We start from the raw sequence: 23,606 nt of genomic DNA, 5'->3' as shown, positions 1-23,606 counted from the left end.
CGAATAAGCTGCAAAAGACTGGAAGTTGGAGATTTCTTTTCTTTCATATAACCCGCAGCACCAGCCTCATCCTGCAATAACTGGAGAGGAATTTGTCAAAAAGCTCAGGATGGGAAATTTAAGGTGTTTAAATGGTTTCAGGCAGATGCTGTTCGAGGAGGTTCAACGACCTCCTGCTGCACAAGACCTTAAACTTAGAAATGAAGAGACTTCAACCCCCCAAAAAGTGTCATTCTGAAATGCTCAACAGCCTTTAATTCATTTTGAGCCTAGAGGCAGAGAAAAAAAATAGGCAAAAAATACATCACAGCCTTAATCTAGGGGGAGAAAGAAAAAAATCATTATTTGTATAGCACATAATCAGACACAAATATATTTCACTGGAGGAAGGGGTAGGAATGTGCATTTCCTATTTCCTTGTCAATAGTCTGATGCCCAGAGACCATCAATATGGCCACTATCCCGAATCTGCACAAGTCATTCCTAAACCAAAAAGAGGGATTTAAAAATCAACAAAAAGAGAGAAAACCCTTGCACCAAGGAAGGGCATTCAACAGTTCCAGGTTCATGTTTCAACATAACTCAGCATCTGAATATGGGGTGAGGAAACACACTTCTGTTTTTACAATATAAATAGTATTTGGAAAAGGTACTACATATGGATACAGCAACGGTGCTATTGCAGGACTCGAACATGCAGAGGAAATTCCCCGTCGCTCACAACCACTCACCCCATCCCACCCTTCCCTCCCACCTCCAAAAAAAAATCCTCTGCTGGTTAAATTTCTCTTTCAATTGTTTTAAATATTTCTCTCGTGGCCTGGCAACATTCTTAGTCTTTTATACAGCAAGTTTTCTATTTAATCACATTTCAAACGACAGGAGACAGCTCTGTAGGAGGAACAACCGAGGCTCGGGAGAACCTTGCCAATTTTTTAAACTTTTATTAGTCTCAGTTTGGTTTTATTCGTGGAGACATCTACTGAAAATGTCAAAAACTCAGAAATAAAAAAAAAACAAAAAACAAAAAAAACCCAAACAAACAAAAAAAAAAACCCCAGAACCTTGTTTGCAAGGTCTTACAACCGCGCACGCGCAGCCACACACACAGAAAGGACCCGTAGCAGAGGCAGGAGAAAGGACGGGAACTCCAATCCTCAAGGGAGAACAAAACCAAAGTAAAAAAAAATTAAATTGCTTTATTCTATCTCCACTCTTTCACTAGGACAGTTTAATACCCATGGAGTCTCTTAAGATGCTAATCTACCATCTGCTAGCCCACAAATCCTTCCCACTTATTCCCTTAAAGATCCAGCCAGAGCGTTGCTTAAAAGCCTCTCCCCAGAACAAGAACCACCTTGCAAAGGGGCTTAAAAAATAATAATGAAAACAAGAATATTGTCTCTTTCCATCCAGTAATTTCAGGGAATTAAGTGGAAAAGATTGCAGTGCAGCATTCCAGGTTGCTCTGCTGGCCCGGCCGGGGCGCGGAGGGAGGGGAGGGTCTGGATGCCCTCTCCCCCTTCACCAGAACCTCCCCAGCTCTGCCACGGCCCCTTTGCAGCTCGGGACCAGCACTGCCTTGTTCTCTCCCTCTGAACTGATTGAGGTCCTCCAGAGAGTGGAAGACTTTCCAGTGACTTCAGCAGGGTTTGGATCAGGCTGCTTCCCAAGCACTGCTCCACATCAGCTCTTCGGCCGGAGGTGATTTCCAAGCGTCCAGGTGGGAGCTGCCCACTCAATGCTTCAGGGTTTGGGTTTGCCTTTAGTGCTCCTTCAATCCTCAGTGAGCTGAGTCCAATCAAAGGCAGGGCTTGCACTCCTCTTCCCCAGGAGTAACTCAAAGGCTCAGTCTTTACTCAAGGAAAGGATGTCACGACAATCAGATGTTTGGGGAATTTCTTCTTTAATAAGATAAAAGAAAAACATACAAACACCTCCCAAGCTTCTGTCATGGAATGATTCTCACACTGTAAAGAGCACAACTCAAAAAAAAAAAAAATTTAAAAAATAAAAATACAAAGAAAAGAGAAAGGTTCCTAAGGGAGAAGTGCTGCCAGGGAGCCGGGGCAGCCCCTCAGAGCTTTCACCGCAGCGGGACGGGGGCGGCTCGTAAGGAACTAACACAAGCAGCAACAGAACACCTGCCAAACAAGGGTGGCACATTGGAACTCAAAGCCATGCTGATCTTGAACTAGAAAGCAACTGTGATGGCAAAGATGGGGAAGGAAGATGACAGGAATGACCCAAACCTGGCCATTTCTTCCTAAGTCCCTCCCTGGTGACGTGGCAGCGATGCCAACATCCCTCTCAGGGCTTTCAGAGAGCGAATGGTAAGAAACATCCCAGCTGTGAACATTTCTTCCCCCACCTTCCCCAGCTTACAAAGATAGTGTTTCTTTACAAAAGAAGAACCCAGAACATTCCAGGACATCTGCTCTTGCTCTCCCTCTCCCCGCTGTAACATCAGTCCTGATTCCTTTGGGGGTGATGGGGGAGGATTTCATTTATTTTGTTTTAAAGCCATAATCTAGAAAAATGTTTTGTGGAAACTTTCATTTTCCTATTTTTGCTTGCTTTTTTTTTTTTAATAATGCTCATTCATAGAAAACTTCACAAAGGTGACGTCTATGTACAGAAAACACGATTCCAAAGGCTGCTTCAGTAGTCAATGTAATAGCACCTTGAAAGACAAAAGTTTGACAGATTTGAAAAAGTCATTTTGTTAAATTTTAACCCTTTCCTCATAAAAAAAAGAACCAGTCACAAAGCTCCATCTGTAGAAACTCTTCCAAAGTCTCCGTGTGAAAAGCTGAAGGGTTTCCAAGCTCCCCAGCTCTTGGTCAGCAACTCCTGGCAAGGTCGAGGTAGCAGCCAGACAGGGATTTCCTGCAGTCCAAACCAAGAGATGAAAGAAATTCACAGCAGACTATTGCACAGGGCTGGTCTTCCATTCCACAGTTTTGTATTTATTTTTCCACGAACTCAAAAAGGGTTAATTGAATATTTTGAATGAATCCTGGTTAAAACATGTTGCTCGGAGTCCCAGGCTGGTACTGTGTCTGCAACAGGCTCTCCATAAAGGCCAAGTAATCGGGGGTTTGTCCATATTCTTCAGGATTTCTTGGATTCCCCAGCCGGGGACGCTTGGCTGCTCTCACTTCATCTCCCGAAAATACATCTTCCTGAGGGGCCCCAGTGCTGAGGGACTGCAGGAGACACAAAACAACCATGAGAGGCACAGCAGGAGAACAGGGACAGACCCGCGGGTCGTGCCTCGCGCCGGGGCAGCCGGGAACAACCCGGGCATTCTCCAGTCCCATCACTGGGTTAAATGAAATGGTTTGAAAGGGTAAAGCACCAGGTCTGAAAACACCCAGCAAGTCTGGAACCAAAAAAAGCTATGAAATAAATCCCTCATCTTTTCTAGGCTCAGTAATTCCACTGTATGCACTTAAAGACCGCCTGATCTTGTAGATTAAGAGATTTATAGGTAAGAGCTACACTCTAAATCTCCAGTTTGGTGAGAAAAAGGAGTTTGGTCCCACGGTGATAATCAGTTCTCCAGAAACCACTGAGCTGCAGTCCAGCTCAGCTCACATTTGGACAGGATGGCTCTCTATAACTGAATTCATATGGTGTAAAATGATCTGAACATAATCTTTTAACCAGAGAAAATAAAACTCTGAGCTGAACACGTGCAAGGGAAAATCATTTCTGTGCCTCTCAAGCATTCATGGCCAGGATTTCTTCTACTCCGTGTATTTTGGGAATGACAAGCAGTTTTACAGCCACAGAAACTGGAGGCTGCATTCACCTAATGTCTAAAAAATACATGAAGAAAATGGGAAGGGGCTCTGCAAGCTGCAGCTGGTTTATTGTTTGCTATTTTGGTACGCACCAGGCGAGACTTGACTCTCTTGGGAAGCTCTTCCTCCAAGGTATAAATATCCCCACGCTTTACCATTAGCTGAGAACCATCTTCAAACTCGACCTGCAGGGAGGCAGAAGATGAAATCAGAGACAGCATTTGAACAGCCCATTCCCGGCCTGTGCCACACCTGGGCCCTCCAGGGAACACGCAGGAAGCATCAGGGGCCAGCTCCCACAGATGCAGCCCCTGGCACTGCACGTCTCCAGGGCTGCTGTGGAACGAGCACTCCCAAGCTCTGGTGAGGATGCTGAACTCAAAAAGTGCTGCTTTCAGTGCTGGTCAGGCACCTCTGTCTTATCCAAGTGGATTCATTCAGTGCTCCATGGATCCCAAAATATCTGTGCTCCAGCTGGCCCAGCACCTCTGCTCCCCCCTCCCAGGCACAGCACTTCACATTTCTACTGATTTTTGATTCACATCCTGAAAAAAGCAGCTTTTCACTTATAACAAAAGCAGCCCTGCATTCAGGCCAACATGGTAATAAGAATTTCTTTCATCTTAAACAAAGCATTTTCACAGGTCACAAGGAAACAACTCCAGCTACTAAAGTACATTTGTATTTCAACCAGCAGAAATAGTCAGCCAGGTACAAAAAACTCCTCCCATGAAACCCTTTTTGCTAAGCACTGATTATATCATGAATTATGCATCGGATGTTCCAGGGATGTTTATTCATGGAAACGTGCACAGCAAAATGTTAAAACTATTAAAAGTTTTTAAGGGATTCTTATTTCCTTTGCTCAAGACTTTAATACACTTTTCTGGATAAAGCAGAAGGACACAGAGCACAGTTTAATAGGGGTGTCAAGTTCAGGCTGGACAAACTCAGAGGGAATAAATCATCTGTGCTCTCAAATCCTCCTCCTGCTCTGCCCAGCTCCAGCAGCCCATCCCTGGTGCAGGCTCAGCTCTCCCACCCTGGAGCAGCTCCCCAGAGCTGGGATCCCTCTGCCACACTCACCTGGTAAATCTGACTGATCTGGGCTGCAATAAACTTGGCCTTGTAGATGATCCCATCTGTCCACTGCAGCTGCACCAGCTCCCCCTCCAGAGGGGGCCCCATCTGGATGCAGTCCCTGCTCTGAGGACAGAGAGAGAGGGGTCAGAGACACAACTCCACCAGAGCTCAGGAGCCAGAGGTGTGCTAAAATCACAGAACATTATAATGAGCTATAAGTTTCTGCACTTGTGATTAATTGTGGGCATCTCAAACAAAACCAGCCTGAGAGACCAGAATCAACACTGGCAGCTCCTTCTGCTGACAGCACCCAGTTCATGGACATTTCTCATTACAAATCCCAAAACATCACATCTCCTGTATCTCAAAAACAAGCAGGGCAATGCAGTGAATCAGTGGCACAATCAGGAAGGCAATGCATGAGCTGACAAATCAGCCCTTCTAGACATTCCCTCTATTAAGTGAATTCCCTGTTTTGAACCAGAAGTGCTTACGGACAATCTGCTTCCCCCATGAATCACACTTGTCAGTTGAAAAATAAGATTATTCAACCACAAAACAAATAGGATGAAACCTAGAACAAACACTGCTTTCTGTGAAGTCATCTGCATTCAGCAAGATCACATCTTTGTAGAGCAACCAAAAAATAAATGAGATAATGTCAGAAACAAGACCTGTCATGAAGAGCAGTGTGAGATTTTCTAGGCAAGCAGCAACTTAAAATGAAAAAGTTAAGTTTTGCTTCACTGTTCCACCCCAAGGCACAGATAACAGTTTGTACTCGGTGATGCAGGAGTGGCCCCAGAGCTGCCTTACAATGATGCTCTCGGGGTAAACGTTGTCACTGTAGGAGCCATCGTCGAAGTTCACTTCGTAGAAGGTCTGGGTGGTGGTGCCGATGACCCTGCAGCGATAGTAGAGCCCGTTCCTGTTCTTGGTGATCACTGTCTGCCCCAGGGCCACCTCCCTCCGGAACGGGACCTGTGCGGGACACAGCAGGGAATCAGCTGCAAGCCACACCCGGAAAAGCTGTGTCAAAAATCCCATGGGATCATGGAATGGTCTGGGTGGGAAGCACCTTAAATCCCATCCAGTGCCACCCCTGCCATGGCAGGGACACCTCCCACTGTCCCACGCTGCTCCAAACCCCAGTGTCCAGCCTGGCCTTGGGCACTGCCAGGGATCCAGGGGCAGCCACAGCTGCTCTGGGCACCCTGTGCCAGTGTTTTACCCCCTTCACAGCCAGGAATTCCTTCTCAATACCCCATCTAAACCAGGTCTCTTGCAGATTAAAGCCATCCCCAATAATGACTTCCTGGACAATCATTCTGCATTAAAAGCACATAATCTTTTTGAGCCAACACAGGCAGGGAGAAACTATTTTAATAAACCCCAGAAACAAACCAATGCAACAAAACCCCCAAAAAATCCCCAATCCCACACCCCAGCACAGAAGCCCAGGCCCAGCCCCAAGCCTACGTTCTGGTTTGCTGCTTTGTGCTTGAAGCAGGTGATGGACACGACGTAGGGCCAGTCGTCGGGCTCCATGGGCACCCCGGCCGCGTGCGCACACGTCACGTGGAAGGACGTGGAGCAGTGCTCGTAGGAGCACTGGATGCAGGCCCCCGACACCTTCTTCATCCGCTTCCGGCAGTACACACACCTCTGCAAGGGAACACAGCTGGGGCTCAGACACATCTCTGGGAAGGAGCAGAGCCTGGAGTTGTGCAGAGACACCGTCGCCCACGGGACGTGGCACCGCACCTGGCACGGCGCAGAGCCCGCGGCTGCAGCACCCAGGCCCAGCAGGCACAGCCAGAAGTGACCTTCTGTGCCAAGGGCTCGGGCCCACATGGCCACGAGTGTCTGCGTGCACTCACTTGGGATCTCTGCAAGGCAAGAAACTCCAGCAGATACTGTCCTTCCCTACCTCACCATTCCCGTGGCCATGCCAGCACCTCCCAGTCACTCAGCCCTGCAGAGCCACGCTGGGCAGGGACGGACTGGACTCCAGTTTGGACTGGGCTCACTGGAGGGCTGAGGGAACTGGAACCAGGCAAACACCCACCAGTGGTACCAGAGAACTACTGCACCTGTGCCCTCACCCCCCTCAGATACAGCAGTGCATCTACGTTACACTAATTCCAACAGCAGCTGGATCCTCAGATGCAGCACTGGAAAACAACATTTCCATTTTTTTGAAAGAAAAGAACACAGTAACTGGGCAGCAATTTGCTCTGTTCTATTTAATGGGACATTGTATCGATTAGATCTCATAGAATATAAAATCATATAATGGAACAAAAATACTGTGGGTTTATTTTAGATGCATAAGCATATCAACCATAAATATTTTATTGGCATCCATGTCAGATGAGCCACTGTAGATAATTCAGTCAGTTTTGCAAACAAAAGAAATAAAAACATTGTACCAAAACACCAGAATTACAGGGGGGAAAAGGTCTGAAATCTTGGAGACATTTTCACACTCATTTTCTGCAAAGCAGAGCCAGTTATTAGGTAATCAGTGTAAGACATGTGACTGCTTTAAAAAGAAATTGCATTTTCTCAAAGCTAAAAATCCTAAGCCTGATGGCACTGACAGTGAGCAGGAGCTGTAGAGGGAACAAGAGAGATTTCCTCACTCCCTATTACAGCACCAGTTCTTGTTTCCAGCCCCTCAGAAATACAAAAAAGAAGATTTGGGGAATCCCAGTCTAAGGAATGGATGCTTGCATGATGTTTCCAGGGATCCATTTGGAAACACCGCTCAGTTTTTAACATTTCCAGTCTAAGGAATCTGTCACTGATCAGCAAATCCCAGAACAGTGTGGGCTGGAAGGACCTTAAAACTCACCCCATTCACCCCCTGCCATGGGCAGGGACACCTCCCACTGTCCCAGGGTGCTCCAAGCCCCATCCAACCTGGCCTTGGACACTTCCAGGGATCCAGGGGCAGCTTCTTTACCTTATCTGAGGCTGGGACAAGGCAAATCAGGGCAAAATTAATATCACACATAAGACAAATGTGCCTTTCACTGGTTAAAATGAACAGAAGCTGCCCCTGACCATGGCATGCGGTGGAACCCCAAAACCTTCAAGGTCCCATCCAACCCAAACCATTCTGGGATTCCTTCTCCAGGAGCACTGCTCTTCCTTGAAAGCAAAAGATGGCAAAGAAAAGGAGATTTTTGTTCTTCCTTATTCCTGTGCAAGACCCCCCTCCCTGCCTGGGCTGTGCCCCACATTCACATGACATAAGTCCCATTCCTTCCTATGAATTAACTGAAGGCAGTTTGTTTACACCAAAGATTAATTTGGCCTTTTTACACAAACGAACAAAAGCCAGGAAATTCAAAGCCAGAGCCTGAGTGCTGCCAGAACGTGGGTTTAGCCTTTAATAAGCTGAGCCTTTATCGCTCTGCAAACCATGTTCCAGAGGCAGATAAGCACCAGGAAAGTGCACAGCAGGACTGAGGGGAGTCAATAGCACAGATCCCATTATTAACCTGTCGATATCCCCTTGTCCCAGCAGCAGGGACAGCTGCTGACACCCAGGGGCCTCAGGGAGCATTAACCCCCCCAGGGCAGGAATCTGCCCTTCCTGATGCAAACAGGGCTCTGCCAAGCCAGGAATAGCACACACCCAGTGCCACCCTGTGCCCACACAAACTCCCTGTGACAGGCACAAGAGCTGCACCAACGGGATATTCAGAGTAAATCTGATCAAAAGATAAATGTGAGTGACAGTGAGCCTGAAGTGTAAGGAGTGATGGAGATGGAAGAAGTGACAATTCTCGGCTGTGAGGGTGGGCAGGCCCTGGCACAGGGTGCCCAGAGCAGCTGGGGCTGCCCCTGGATCTCTGGCAGTGCCCAAGGCCAGGTTGGACACTGGGGCTTGGAGCAGCCTGGGACAGTGGGAGGTGTCCCTGCCATGGCAGGGGTGGGACTGGATGGGATTCAAGGCCCCTCCCAACCCAAACCAGTCTGGGATCGTATGAAAATGCAGACCTGGAAGTGTGGGAGATGGGATGGACAGAAACACCAGTGCCAAGTGCTGTGGGAAAGCAGCACATGGAGATTTAAAGGCATTTTCTGTGGGAGGGAAAAGAGTCTAAAGCACAGGAGAGAAATCTTCGGAATAAATGCACACCAGAGTCAGGTCACAGCTGAGAGTAAGAAATGGGCTGTCTCCTGCATGATGAACACTGCAATTCATTTACTCCACTGAGGAATGACAGCTAATTATTCCAAATTTCCACGTCATAAATAATTTACGTGCACAGGCCTGTAATGTGCCATCAATCCAGGAGCAGGAAACTGCATTCCTGAAAATGGTGCCATACCCACAAATGGACTGAGAAGTCTGTGCTTACACAGGGAGATCTGGCACATGCTTAGAGAACAGGATACACCTTTCACCAGATCACTGCAACTCCTTGGTACCTCAGCCCTCATCACAGGAACTTAAAATAATACAAACATATTAAAAAATCAAATAATAATCATGGCTAACCCCTACCCCCTCTCTCCTCCACTACCCTCATCCATTCACATCAGCTGTCCTCACCCTTCACAACATTCCTGCTCTCATTTTCCATCTTTTTTAGCAACAAAGGTCATCTCCCCAGTTTTATCAAGTACTGCACCAAGTCCATCATTGCCAAAGTCAGGAGCTCCAACGCCATCACCTTTTAGTCCCCCTCAGTTTATCTTCCTAAACGCAGCTGCTAAACCGCAAAGCACAGACACCCCCCCAGCACCCCTCCACTGACTCCTCACGTGCTCCAGGAATTACCTGCAAAGTCCTTTGAAGAATCCTAAAACTCCCCATGATGGCTCATGAGTCTCTCCACACAATCTTATCCAATTTTAACTCCCTTTGTACCTCACACCCCACACCACAGCTGCTGCTGGAAGCACCACTGCCTCTGGATTCTGCCATCCAAATTAATTGTTTAATCCTTACCTAATTCGTAACTCTAAAACTTTCCAAGTGAAGGGCTTAAAGCCAGGCTTTGACATTTGAGCTACAAGCCAGGCTCTGGCTAACAGCAGCATAAGGAATATGTGCCTGTAAATTCCAACACTGGACTGCATAAGTCAAGGCACTTCATACAAAAATCTCACATTCCCTGAGACAGGAAGAAAACATGAGGTGCAAATGGAATACAACAGAAGAAATCAAACAAAATTTCCTTCCAGAGCTCCAGGAGCATTTGGACAATGCTCTCGGGGTGGGATTGTTGGGGTGTTTGTGCAGGGCCGGGAGTCGGACTCACGGTCTTTGGGGTCCCTTCCAACTCAGGATATTCTGTGATTCTATGAAACTTTGCAGTTTTAATTGAGGAATGAAGGAGAAATGGGCACAGTGGGTCCATGCAGAGGCTCTGGATGACACAGCTACACTTCGGAGCAGAACGAAGCAGCAGAGTCTGACACACACTGATACTGCCCTGGCTCTGCAGGACTGCCAGGCAGCCAAGGAAGGGTTAAAGAATTAAGTCATGTTTCCTTGTGAGGCTCCATTAAGCAATACAAGTGAATCTTGTGTAAAAGGATTTTAAGTTCAGCGTTACAAGTGCTGGTAATGAAGAGGATGCACGTTGGAAGTGTCAGCTGATCCATAAAGAGCCACCGCTGCAAGATTTATCACCCTGGCATCGCGCTGCCCCATCACTCCTGCTGAATAATGAATGCTTTTTACATTCACATTTGTGTACAAAAACCCATTTGCACCACGGAGAAATAACTCTGGAAGCAGGGATAGGTTCTTCCTAATCTCTCACCCAGGCTCCCTGCACTAAGTAGCAGCTCTGTTAACGAATCCATCAGCGCTAACCCATCTATCACTGCTCCAGCACCTTCCCCATCCCACACTGTGTCACCCAGCTGACTTCTGTACCAAAAAAAGCAGCAAAAGCACAATTTATTTTGCAATAACACACTATAGTGATGGAGCATTAACTAACATTAAGATAAATTGCTCTGAGCTAATGAATCGTCCATTACTAATCCCTCGGATGAGGCCACACAGCTAAATAACAACGTGGAGCTGGGCTTGTATTAAAATCCTTGCAGTCTTGCCTTGCAGTCAGGGTCACAGAAATGTTTATTCATTTCTACAAGAGCTTTCTTGATAGAAAAAGAGAAATGTTGTGAAGAAAGATGAACTAGAGATGAACAAGTCAGCAATGTATGAGCTTCTCTCTATCACCACGTACCTTGGCACTCCCACTGTGCCGTACTTGGAGTAAACGAAGCTCTCAGGCAGTTTACACCTGATTGCAGGTGGGAAGGAGTCCCAGGCTCTGCCCAGGCTACAGCACACTCCCAGAGAGTAAAGGCAGCTCTGGAAATCAGAGCTGTTTGTGTGTCAAAGCACTGGCAGTGCTCGGCAGACACAAACGATGCAGCTTCCCAGAGCTCTTGTTTGGAAGTGAGAGCGAGATCACCTTTAATCTCTTTACGAATCCATACAATGTTTTTCTGTCTAGTAACAGCTTTACCCTTTGGCTCTTGTTCCCAAACATTCTCCCCAGGTAAAAGACACCCACCAGTTTCCACCTCTGCTCCGGGATGGCGCTGATGTCCACAGGATGACGCTCTATGACATTGAGGAAACGCGCCTCGGGGACAGCAATAGCGCAGATTACATGGACCCACCTGGGGAGCAAAGTGAAGACACAGATCAGGGCCTGCCATTATTTGAATGAAATGCTCAGGAGGGCAGTTAACATTTCCCTGCCTCCCTCAGCATCGAGGCACATTTCCAGGGGTTGGCAGCCTTGGCAACGTTCCCAACTGACTGTTAATCAGGGTGGCACAAGGTAAATGTCTCTGGAACAACAGAGATCAACCTTCTTTTGCACTCGATTTTGCACAATACTAAACATTCTCTGAGAAGACTTTTCTCTGAGAAACAACCACATTCAGCAAGAGTTCAGAAGCTCTGCTGTTGAGCAGCCTGGTGCAGTGTAGGGCAGCACAGTCACTCAGGCTCATCCTGCCAAGTCAGCGAGGAGCAGTTCCCTCCAAAACCCCAAAACTTGCTGCTACACTGATCATTAAGACCAAATTCACAAGATAAGGAGATGAGGTGCAGTATGGAAGGAAAATACACTCAAAGCCAGCACTCACCGGCCATCAGTGGTCATTTGGAGAGCTCCTCCCCTGAGATTGCACAGGCAGCATTCCTGTGGGAACACAAATCCTTCAGAACAGGACCCGAAAGCTCTGCCAGGCTGTTTATCCTCCCCAGAAAATGACTGCACCCCACCTGGGATGTCAAAGGAAGCCTGAACCCTCCCACCACTCATCTCTGTGGAAGCAGCTGAGTGATCCCAGCAGTATCCAGTGGGAACTGAGCTGTCTCCAGCCCTTACCGCTGCCCACGCGCCGGCTGAGCACCGCGAGCACGACCAGCTCTCGTTCACCAGGTCTGGGCGTATCCCGTAACAGCCTGGAAGAAACAGAGTCACAGCCTTGTTACAGCAGAGGTTTGCCAACATTTCTTAGTACTGACTTGCTGACTTTTCAGTTCAGAAACATCTTTGAGAGTATTTGAGGAACTGTATTCAACAGGCTTGGATAAAAGTCATAAGGGGGCGCAGAATTTGGGACCAGCAGGTCTAAAACCAAACAAACCAAAACCCCACAAACAGGTACGCCTCACATTTATTTTTCACTTTTCTAAGGACTACAATAGCAAGACTTTGTTTCTTTAGGCAAGAACTGGGCTCCAAGGTGATGCCATCATTGCTGGAGTGCACTCACACATCAAAACAGGTAAGGGCACTGAATTTTGGCAAGGTTGAAGCAGTTATCTTTGCGTGTGGTGTCACAAGGAAGAAGTCTAGTAATACTGCAAGGAAATTAAATACCTGCATTCCACATGGTTAACAGTATCTTAATTTATGGTTATAGGAAGTGTTAAAAACATCTCATTTTACAGAGCATCAATTACTGTAACATGCAAGCACCAAATCCTCCTACAGCAACACCAAAATAGTAAAGCGGTATTATGCCCATTATAAAGACAAGGAAATAAGAACAAAAAAGTCCTTACAATTCTATAAAAGGCACTGAGGTTTGTCACTGAAAACAATGGGGAAAAGACACAGAAATAGTTTTGGAAAAGTAGATCTATGTGATTCCTGCAAGCTTGTAAAGTGAGTGGAAAATTAAAGATAAGCATCTCAACTAACACACAGCTCATTCCATCCAGCCTCTATCCTTCCTAACAAAATCCCATCCAGCCTTCACCTATCCTAACAAACTGAACAGAAAATTTCAGCTGGGAACAACAATCTCAGATTACTGAATCAAACTTAAAAGAAGACATTCAGAAAGCACTGGGATTGCCACCACAGCCTGATTTATAAATATCATCCACTTAACCAGATAAACAGCATGTCAAAAAAAGTCAATACTATGGATCTGCAGCTGCTCTCCACATCTGAGGTCTCTTTTCATCATATGGCAAATCAGGGAAGCAGATTCCACCCAGGCCTAGAACAGGGACAGGGGTGTTCAGTCCAAAACTGAGCTGAGGGAGAGCCAGACCCTGACCATGGCCTCACGCTGCACCAGGGGAGGCTCAGACTGAAAATCAGGAGAATTTTCTTCATGGAAAGGATTGTAAAGCATTGGGACAGCCTGCCCAGAGCAGTGGTGGAATCACCAATCCTGGAAGCGTTCAAAAAATACAAGGACATGGCACCTGGGGACATGGTTAGTGGTGAGCAGGGTGGTGGTGCTGGGCTGATGTTTGGACTTGACGGTCTTAGAGGTCTTTTCCAACCTCAATGATTCTGTGATTCTTCGAGGGCAGAACAGTGCCATTTACTGAACCCCAGGCTGCCCCATAAGGATAATCCAAGCAGACCAAGAAAAATATGCTCTTTTTATGGATTTTGTCAGTGCCTCAGAAGCCCAGAAACCTTCACAAACCTTCCTCTCTCTGTAGGGCTTGGCTGCTGGAACCTGGCACAGTTTGAGAGGGCACTTCCCAAGAACACACAGGCTGCCAGCTGGTTTTACAGGCAGCCAAAATACACCTCACCACTGCAATTCTGCAATAAAGGCAAATGGATTCTCTGCAGCAAAGTCAAACGGATGTCACAGAGCACAAGGAAACAACCAGGCACTAGAGCCTCCATCAGATTTAACACCTGTCCTGTCCTATCCTCAAGGGGAGAGCACAGCCAAAATATAAAACTGAGTTTCTCTAAAAAAAAAAGATGGATTTCAGATCTGAGCCTGCAGATTAACATCATCTTGCCCACATCCCTCTGTCCTTAAATAGAATTTGGCCACAGAAACCATTCTGATAGACTGGACTATGGACAAGATGCAGCACCCCTGAATTGTCAAGGAAGGATGAAATCTTTCTCCTCACACCCACTCTGCATCTCACGGCCTTATTAGCCAGAAATGACCATAATCAGGGATTCAGCACAGAAACAAACGTTGCCTTCCAGTTCCCCAGCCCTGCTGAGCTGCACAGGGACCTGCAGACTCTAAAATTGCAACAACAAAAGTAATTCCAGCTGATGCAAGTCAAGTAAGATTCCCCATCTGTCAAGATCAAACAGCTGAACAGTAATTCGTCACAAATGTTAACTGGATGCTGTACAATCTCCACTGAAGGTACACTCCACCAGGATTAATCAGATCTTCTTTTAGACATAACTATCAGGGAAGCAAACAGACATATGTTCCCTTCTGTAATCAAGTGCCATTACTACAAACACTATCACAGACACTAATAAAATATATCTCAAACTACTCCATAATCTCTGCTGCATGCAGGAACAATACAGCCTCCCCCAGCAGACCAATACTGGAACGAAGTAAGTGAGAGAAAAGAGTGCAATAAAGCCTTTGAGTTCTGCCTTATTACAAAAAATGAAAGGTATCAAAAGAAAGAATCTTTTCTGTGAGACAGAGAAGAATCAGCCAACAAAATAAGCAGTAAAAAGAATATTGCTGTGTATTTTTAAGATCAGTGACTGCCAAGATGGACTTGAATACACAGATATGGCTTTGAGAGGAAGGTTCCCTGCCCATGGCAGGGGATGGGGACTGGATGAGCTTTAAGGTCCTTCCAACCCAAACCTTTCTGGGATTCCATGACATACTTGTGCCGAGGAAGATAAAAATGGGAGTGACAGGATGCAAACCTGCCAAGAAGGAATTCAAATACAGCAACACACAAACTCCTGAGTTTCTCAGGACTTCCCTTTGGGGAAGGGGGAATCACTCACTAGCATGAACCTGCAGGCAGCATTTGGCACAGGATATCAAGGGACTGGTTCCATCTTCTCCAATGTAGGAATTTGAAGGGAGGGGCTCGGTGTTTTCTCCACTTGAGGTAAAGCACATCTCTGGGATCAGGGGCTTGGTCTTCTGCCCACACTTGGAAAGGTGCACGAAGGAGGACGGCTCCCCTGCGGAGACTGGGGCGGCTTCCTTACCCACCTGTGAGGACTTGAGAGGAAACCCCATCAATGGAACCACCCCTTCCTGGCCACCGTTTTCACTTTCCACTCTGAGCATTCCCCTTGCAAAAACGTCACCCAACACCTGACACCAGGCAGCCAAAAAACAACCTAAAATCCCAATTCCCACCCCTGCCTTGCTTCTCCCCCTCTTCCTCAGGCGTCAGCTGGGATCTGTAATTTGTTGTGAAAGCTCAAAGAAGCATTAGAATAATGAGCAGCTTTTCCTGTTTTTCTTCTGCAAAAATCTAAATTCCTAAATTGCAGCTGAAAACACCAAGGCAAAATAAAAAGGAAAATATTACTAAAAGCAAGACTTTCCCTCCCCCTCCCCCATTCCTTTGGCATCCTTCCCTACTTTCCTGCAAGAATTTCTCCTGAAGGACATTTCAAGGTTTCTGGCAGCAGACAGTTAAAAGCAATGGATAAAACCAGCTCAGCTGCACTCAGCTTCCCTCACAACAGCCAGCAATCAGAACAGATATTTTATTTTCAGTTTGTATAATAAATCAAGAGATTTTATTGAAGGGGGAGGTGGGTTCTGCTTTCCTCAGGAAAAGCTTCCAACACATCTACAAGTATCTAAGGCACGAATTCCTGGTGGGCACACAAAGCCAGATTTGGCTTTATGTGAGAACAAATCAATGCACAACTGCACGAATAACTAATTCATCTGATGAATTTTGCCTTTCTGCTCATAACATCTCCCAAAGCATATTGGTAGTTTCCAAAAAAAGATGATGGATGTGCTTACTCAGTAAATTTTTATTTTGTGGCTTGTTTGCATAAATTCAGCAACTCAGGCCCATAAGGCAACAGGAGCCTGGTGTGACTTTTCTCCGCATGGAACAGTGTTTGCAAAGCTCTTTAAGTGTGATTTCAAAATGAACACTGAGAAAGCCAGAGAAACCAGGAAAGATAACAAAAAAGGCTCCAATCACTGCCAAATCCAAACACATTCCTTTGGTGTGCAAATTTGTATGGGTTTGCCTCTATCAGAAATGTCTGCATCCCGATTTAGCCATCTGAGCAGTGTCAGAGATATTAGGGAAAATCTCTTCAGGGAAGGTGTGGTCAGGCAATGGCACAGGCTGCCCAGAGAACTGGTGGAGTCACCATCCCAAAAAACACGTGGATATAGACTGGGGGACGTGGCTTAGTGGTGAACATGGTGGTGGGGGATTGACAGCTGGACTTGATCCTAGAGCTCTTTTCCAACCTTAATGATTCCCTGCCTCTGTGACGAGGAATTACCTGGTTATAGGGGTAGAAGAGGGTGCAGACAGCACAGTATGGCTCGCTCAGGGCAGCAGCTGCATTGAACTTCCTTTCAGCTGGGAAATTAAATGCTTTATTCTTCCACTGGAAGGAAAGTAAAGATTTCAAAGCCTCTGGATCACTCATATCTTCCTCTCCAGAAAATGGAAATGTTTCTAGAATGAAAAGGAAAAAAAAATCCCAACACAGTGAGCAGTCAGTAAAGGCAAAAGAGTTTATGGATAGAAGAGGCAAAAGGAGCAAGGCTGAGTTAAACAGCTCAGGTCTCAACAACACAAGAAGTGCAATAAATAAAAACATTCAACTCCTCCATGGTGTCTCATATGCCTATGCTCCAAATACTTCCTTAAATGGATGGAATCTCCCTTTTGGGGATAGACACACAAGTGGGACAGCAGTGACCTGAAGGAACTGGCCATGAGGAAGGAGAGAATGGAGATTTGCTGCCTTTGTAACTCCTTCCCCTTTCCAGCTGTGGGAACCTCCACCATCTTTTTAATGAAAATTTAATCTGAACTTCAGTAACTTCAAAACACATGATGCCAGTGCAAGGAAATCTGCCTTTTCTGTCTCTATCAGGGAGCTGCATTCTCTGGAAGGTGTGGATGCAGCTGGTGCTGGTGTGGCCAGGCCAGCTCCCAGCCTGACCCAACCCTCCCAAGGCACATCCCAGCCCTGCTCTGCACACACAGACCCTGGCTGGGAGACACCCTGGGTTCAGTGCTCTGGTACAGCCACTACACCTCCCATTTGCATTCCCCACCATCCTTCCCTCTGCCAGAGCTCTGCCAGGGACTGCTCCCACTAATTAGTTTGCTAATTCTTTATTTTATAAACCTTTAAAAGGTCCTTGGCATTTCACGATTAAACCACTGCAGAATCCATTTGTGGCAGTCTGGGGGTCCAAGTTTCTTACCCTTCCTTACGAAGGAGTTTTGAGTCACTGTAAGTGTTAAAGAAATTTTCCACACAAGGCTGAGTGTAAATCACTCCCTGCATCACCAATCTGCAAAGTTTCCAAAAGAACAGGGAACTCAAAAACATCTTGGAAGAACATTATCCCCAGAGCTCAGCACATTAAACCAAATTGTTCACTGCTTCACTGTTAATTACTGGAAATAAGCAGTTTATGTTCTGCTCTACAAGTTCAAGTCTCCTCCCCAGTTCTCCCTCCCTTTGAAGATTTTTTGACTCTCGGGTTACCTGAAAGGATAAAAGGAACCTGGAGTAAAACATTAATGGCTGAGTTTACATCTCAGATTTTAAATGTTGCCCATAACATATTTGTCAGACAATGTGGAAATTGTATTGTGTTTAATGAATCCCTTTTTTGAGGTGATGAGTGCTGGCTGTGTGGCTCTGTCACATTTCATATGAGGGCTATTTCCTAAAACGTGTCTTATCTTGTTTATTTTTAAGACGTGAACCAAAAACCATGTTTCTCCAAATTTCAGTCGAGGCACATCAGGTGACAGGCCAGGATTAACGATACCAGTGAAATCAGTGAAACCAGCAGCCTAATCCAGAGTGACAGAGAGAGAGAAAAAAGGGAATGACTGTCGCATGTTATCACCTTCACTCCTCCCAGGATGGATCCAGGGGGACACTTGGCTTTCAGGATGGCTCCCACATTGCAAGCAAATGGAAGAGACAAACAATTTGTCTGGGCTGAATCCTTGCGTAACACGTCCCTTAATTTACATGCTCACTGTTCCTCCTGCAGCCTGCAGATCATCCTTGCACATCACTCCCTGAAAAAGCCTGGAGTGCAGAGAGCTGCCTCTATTCCCTGGTGGGGAGGGAAGAATCTGTTTGATCAGATTTTGCCCAACAGAGCTGTAAATCAGTCCCCAAGAAATGCCAGCTTAAAGAAGAGCTGCTCCTGCTCCACCAGCCAAGTCCCCAAACACCATCCAACAAGTCAAAGCAGTGAGAAGAATCTGCCTAATGAGTATCCCCCAGCACAGAGCTGGTTCCAAGGTCTCACACCAAAACAAGATAACAAGTCTCAGCCGCCTCTCCGTGCTTCACTCCACGTTACACACTTGGAAGGCATCAAATGCATCCTCCTTGGTGAGGAAAGGGAGCTCTGTGTGTACAGGAGAAGCCCTTCCTGCAGGAGGCTGCTCTAAAATCTATGGATATGTTCCCGAAGGAAAGTGAACAGGAAAGATGTTGTCCTTTGGAATGAGGAGTTGTGAGTAGGGACTGCCAGCTACACCCACGTCCCTGCCCCAGCACACAAAAGCTCCTTACTGGGGGCTTGTCCATATTCTGAGTAATCTATAACGTGGGAAAGGCCTCAAAGTGGGAAATTACACACAAAACAGAGTGAAAGGTAAGAATCTTTTCTTTCCCCTTGGTCCAGACTGCCAGGGCATTCACAGGGACTGGAATGTGGGAAAAGAAGAATCAGTGATGTACAGTTAAACACTGAAAAACATTTTAATTTTCATTTCTGCATCTGCCAAGAAAAGTTGGACCCCAACACTGACATGAATTAGGAGCCAACCAAAAGGTTAGAATTGACTTTCCCCACACACATGAGAGCAGACCTGACCTCCACTGCCTCCAAGGGGAACAAACCTCATCCCACTGCAATATCCAAGACAGAGCTTTGCCTTTAAGATTTTATTTTCTGCAAACTCTTTTTTCCCTTTGCCCAAAATGCTGCCTCATTCTGCAGCCAGCAAAATATTTTTCTTGAGTGAAAAAAGGGTGGGAGGTGAGAAGCGACACCTCCCACAGAGGAGTTTTGTTTCCAGCTGGGTTATCAAAATGGGAACACGCTGCATTTCCTACCAGCTAAGTGTAACACACTGAGTTTCAGGCCACCCAGTTTTGTCACAGGCTTCAGCAATTCCTTGGGTCAGACGGGACATCCACACATCCCTGGTGCTGCTCACTCACCCTCGTCACTCGAGGTCTCCTGTTTGACCACGGACAGCGGCGAGCGGGTCGGGGGTTTGCCCAGCGGGTGCCGGCGGCTCTTCTTGATCTCCATCTTCATCTTGGAGAAGGCAGAAGCAGCCTGGAAGGAAGCACAACAAGCTGGATGGGCACCCCAAAGAAGGGAACAGGACAAGAGAGGCAGAGCCCTTGTCAAGAACAGTTCTTGGATTCACACAGCAAACTTTTCTCTGACTTTTGGCTGAACCACTAAAGCCTTCTGAGCCAACTCCTGGAGCAAATAAAAGCCAAAACTAACTCTTAAGAAGTTGGGTAAACTACAGAGTTTTCTTCAAATCAGGACAGCCTCAGAACATCTGCAAGCTGCCAGTTCCATCAGCTTGTGAAAAGTCTGCTCAAACACATACACAGCTGGGAACTCCATGGAAATCCCAGACTGGTTTGGGTTGGAAGGGACCCTAAAGCCGATCCAGTTCCAACCCTGCCACAGGCCAGCCAGCCACCCACTAGAGCAGGCTGTGTTCCCATCCAGCCTGGCCACGGAACTGTCCCCACCTCGGCCATGGCAACCTGTGACCCACTGACCTCTGCAGTGACCTCTGCGTGCTCCGCCTCGGCGCTCTCCTCGTCCTTGCCGGGGCTCTCGAGCGGGCCCTGCTCGCGCCAGCCCAGGCCCTTCTGCGTGGCGAACTGCTCGAAGGCCTGCTGGCAGGACATGCGCTCCTTGTCGAACACCACCTTCTTGCTGCGGGGCACCACGTACAGCATGGGGATGATGGGCCGCGGTTTGAACTCGTCCTCCTCGGCCGGCGCCTCCGAGGGCTGCACGACGTTCAGGGGGGCCGGGGGCCGGCCCTGCCCCGCGCCCGGGGCTGTTGGTGGCCCTGGTGGCCCCGGGGGCCGCGCTGCCCCCGGCCCATCCTCGGGCAGCGGCTGCTGGGGGGCCGGGGCGGGCCCCGGGCGCTGCACGGGGGGCTGAGGGGCTGCCAGGGGGTGCTGGGGGAACAGGTGCTTCTTCTTCCTCTCGCCCTTCACCTTGGGCGGCCGCGCCTTGGCCTTGCACTCCCCTGCTGGAGAGAAAGGCGACACTGAGCTCCCACGGCTCCTGGCAATGCAGCATTTCTCTCCTTTCTAAGAGCCCAGTGCTGGGCTAGCACGTTCCACCACGGAATTACGGGCGCTCTGAAAGCTGCGCCTCAGCACTGACCTAGAGAAGCCACTTCAGAAAGAAAATACTTGTGTCATTTCTATGGACTATTCAATTCCTGACTGGAGCACAAAGGCTGCTAAAAGCAATGTTTCCTGGAGGGAAAATACCTAAATCCCTAAGAAACTGGACAGTGTGCCAAAAAACCTGTAATATGTCACATTAGCCATGACTCTGTGTTTCAAGTTTTCTGTCCTCCAAAGTCAGGGGCACAAAACCATCCACTGGAGTGCAGGAAAGAAACATTTTTGTACCATTAATAAAATGTATTTTTTAAACAGTATTTTTTTAATCTTTATGCCTTCCTTTTAGAACCTCTGTTTTTCTGTATATTCATAATGGGCATATTAGCACAGAAATACACAAGTACATGTGTATTGCTGTGCAATATATGAATAAATGTGTATATAAATAAAGACATACATCAGGAGGTGTGCTCAACATTTTTTGCTGATAAGGAGGCACAATCAAAACAGTTTGGAGCCCCCCATTCTGTATCAGTGGTTTGCTGCTCCCTGTACTTGAAAGCACAGCTCTTATCTGGGCATTACCGTGTGTCAATGCACCCAACAGCCCCAGGAAATGAAGAACTGAACAGAGATACCTGAATCATTATTACCCAAAGATTTCTGCTATCAAGTCTTTTAAAAAAATGCTTTTAAAGCATAAATCAGGTACAGCACTGAGCTCAGCTGGATCCTGAGATATCCTTCACTCACGCTCATGTCCTTGTTTCTCCCAGCTCACTGTCATTCAGTTTATCTGCACAGCCCTCATGGATGTGACAACACTTCTTGAGCAGATAAACATCTCAATACTGTCACCAGAGGCAGTACTGGCCTGCAAAAGTCTTCCCCACCTCTCTTCTGTGTAAAGGAATCCACACACTCCCATTTTACAGCAATGATTACAATTCCTGCTCTCCACTGAGGGGGTGTCTCTAGGCTGGGGCAATCAGGGACACCCTGTTCACCCCAATGAAGAATTTTCAGACCCCTCCACTTCAGGCCCACTTCTGGCTACATCAAACCTCACTAGTCCAACCCATGAATGGAAAATCAGAATAACCACCACACATAGAGGTTTCTGCAGGAAGAAGGGTGAATAATCCCACAAATAAATAAATAATCCCACAAATAAATGAATAATCCCACAAATAAATCCCAGAAATAAAATCCCTGCTGAAAACCCCTAGGGAACACCTTAACCCCAGCATTTCCCAGAAGTCTGATCACTTTATTTACACTAACTTATAAAAATGGGAAGAAGTCCAACTCAAATAATTATAGTTGTACTCGTGTAGGCAGTCCCTCAGATAAACTGGTTTGTTCTATCACAGAGAAAGGAATATTGAATTTCCTTAGAGAAACAAACATATTGAATGAAAGGCAAATTGGATTTCTCCCCAGTTGCACAAAACCAGATCATATTTACTCTCTATACACTCCAAGAATTCTCTCCCCAACAGCACCACAAATGCCATTCACCAGCTTTATTGACTTCTAAAGGGTAATTTGACAGCAGCTGGCACAGAGAACTGTGCTTGAAAGTTTTTGCATTAAGATGAACAAACGAGTTTGCAAGTGAATCTATGGAATCAGAAGCCAGGAAAAAGGGAGGCAAAATTCCAAGAGTCTATCTGGCTATCCTGAACACTTCTAGGAAGGAAAAGGATCTGAAGGCACAAATGCACAGGTAGGTTAAGAGAGGAATGTCTCTCTTGCCCTTTCACTGCAGGAGGATGGCAGGTGTAGAGCTGGGGCACAAGGAGAGCACGAGTGGCAGTGCTGTGCTGCCTGTCCAGGGACAATCTGAAATCCTCAACAGAGCTCAGGAAACCGAGGAGCAGCTGAGGGAGCTGGGAAAGGGGCTCAGCCTGGAGCAAAGGAGGCTCAGGGGGGACCTTGTGGCTCTGCACAACTCCCTGACAGGAGGGGGCAGCCGGGGGGGGTCGGGCTCTGCTCCCAGGGAACAACAGGACAAGGGGGGGAACGGCCTCAAATTGCACCAGAGGAGCTTCAGGTTGGACATCAGGACAAATTTCTCCCAGGAAAGGGTGGTGAGGCATTGGAAAGGGCTGCCCAGGGAGGTGGTGGAGTCCCCAGCCCTGGAGGTGGCACTCAGGTTTGCAGGGCCCTTCCTGGGCACAGCCCCACAGGGAAGAGCTGCTGACTCACAGGAGGCATTTCTGCTGCTCAGCACACCCAGACAAGGGCAAAGCCTCAACACTCTCCTTCCTAATGTCCCAAGACAACCTGCTAAGAATTCTAAATATATTAATAGCAACATAATAAATTATGAATATAAAGCTGAGTCATAGAAACCAAAAGTAAACACCATAAGGGATCTGGGTCAGAAATCCTGAAAACCTCAAGTTATAAATACTCAGCTTGTCCAAATAACCAACACAAAGCATGAGACCTACTTTGGAACCATGATCACTTTGAAATCTCATTCTTTCTCCTTCTCAAGGTCATGTCTTCTGGTGTAATAGAAAATCAAGACAAAACAAAACCAGGGAAATAAAGAAAGGAAGTGCAGGAGGTGGGGGAGCAGAATTGCCACGAGCAGGGCCATCCAAACAAATGTTGTTTTCTTCTTCAAAATGAAGCCCTAAGACACTGGTGAGAGGAAATGCAGACAGCAGGATGTGGAAAACCAGAGAAGTCATTGGGATTTAATTGCTGTATTGCAGTAGGAAAGCTGAATATTTGCTAACAGGCACACCAAGCTGGAGCTAGCTCCAGTGGCACTTCTGCAGTGGTGCTGAAAATAAGCTCTTCCCTCCTGAGCTAACAGTTAAAGAGCTCTTAAGAA

At 46.9% G+C, this 23,606-nt stretch overlaps 1 protein-coding gene across 5 annotated transcripts in view; it reads right to left on the bottom strand.

Annotated features, from left to right (window-relative positions):
• Positions 1-227: 227 nt before the first annotated feature.
• KDM4B (lysine demethylase 4B) overlaps positions 228-23,606 on the bottom strand; it is a 72,542-nt gene continuing 49,163 nt past the window's right edge. For 4 of the 5 annotated variants that reach the window (XM_048287688.1, XM_048287687.1, XM_048287691.1 and 1 more), the window contains 12 exons: positions 20,168-20,652; positions 19,583-19,703; positions 16,649-16,827; positions 15,161-15,383; positions 12,278-12,354; positions 12,033-12,088; positions 11,450-11,558; positions 6,372-6,557; positions 5,709-5,873; positions 4,896-5,015; positions 3,902-3,994; positions 228-3,209 (listed from right to left, as the gene is read on the bottom strand). In XM_048287688.1, coding sequence (XP_048143645.1) covers positions 3,024-3,209; positions 3,902-3,994; positions 4,896-5,015; positions 5,709-5,873; positions 6,372-6,557; positions 11,450-11,558; positions 12,033-12,088; positions 12,278-12,354; positions 15,161-15,383; positions 16,649-16,827; positions 19,583-19,703; positions 20,168-20,652 — 2,000 coding nt within the window. In that variant the 3' untranslated portion in view covers positions 228-3,023. The remainder of the gene's footprint in view (positions 3,210-3,901; positions 3,995-4,895; positions 5,016-5,708; positions 5,874-6,371; positions 6,558-11,449; positions 11,559-12,032; positions 12,089-12,277; positions 12,355-15,160; positions 15,384-16,648; positions 16,828-19,582; positions 19,704-20,167; positions 20,653-23,606) is intronic. The other variant, XM_048287689.1, reaches the window with a different exon arrangement.

The sequence above is a fragment of the Corvus hawaiiensis genome, chromosome 28 (assembly GCF_020740725.1).
Source record: "Corvus hawaiiensis isolate bCorHaw1 chromosome 28, bCorHaw1.pri.cur, whole genome shotgun sequence".
In the NCBI taxonomy this organism is placed as follows: Eukaryota; Metazoa; Chordata; class Aves; order Passeriformes; family Corvidae; genus Corvus; species Corvus hawaiiensis.
Note: the sequence above shows the minus strand (reverse complement) of the source record. Positions and strands in the feature narration are given on the sequence as shown.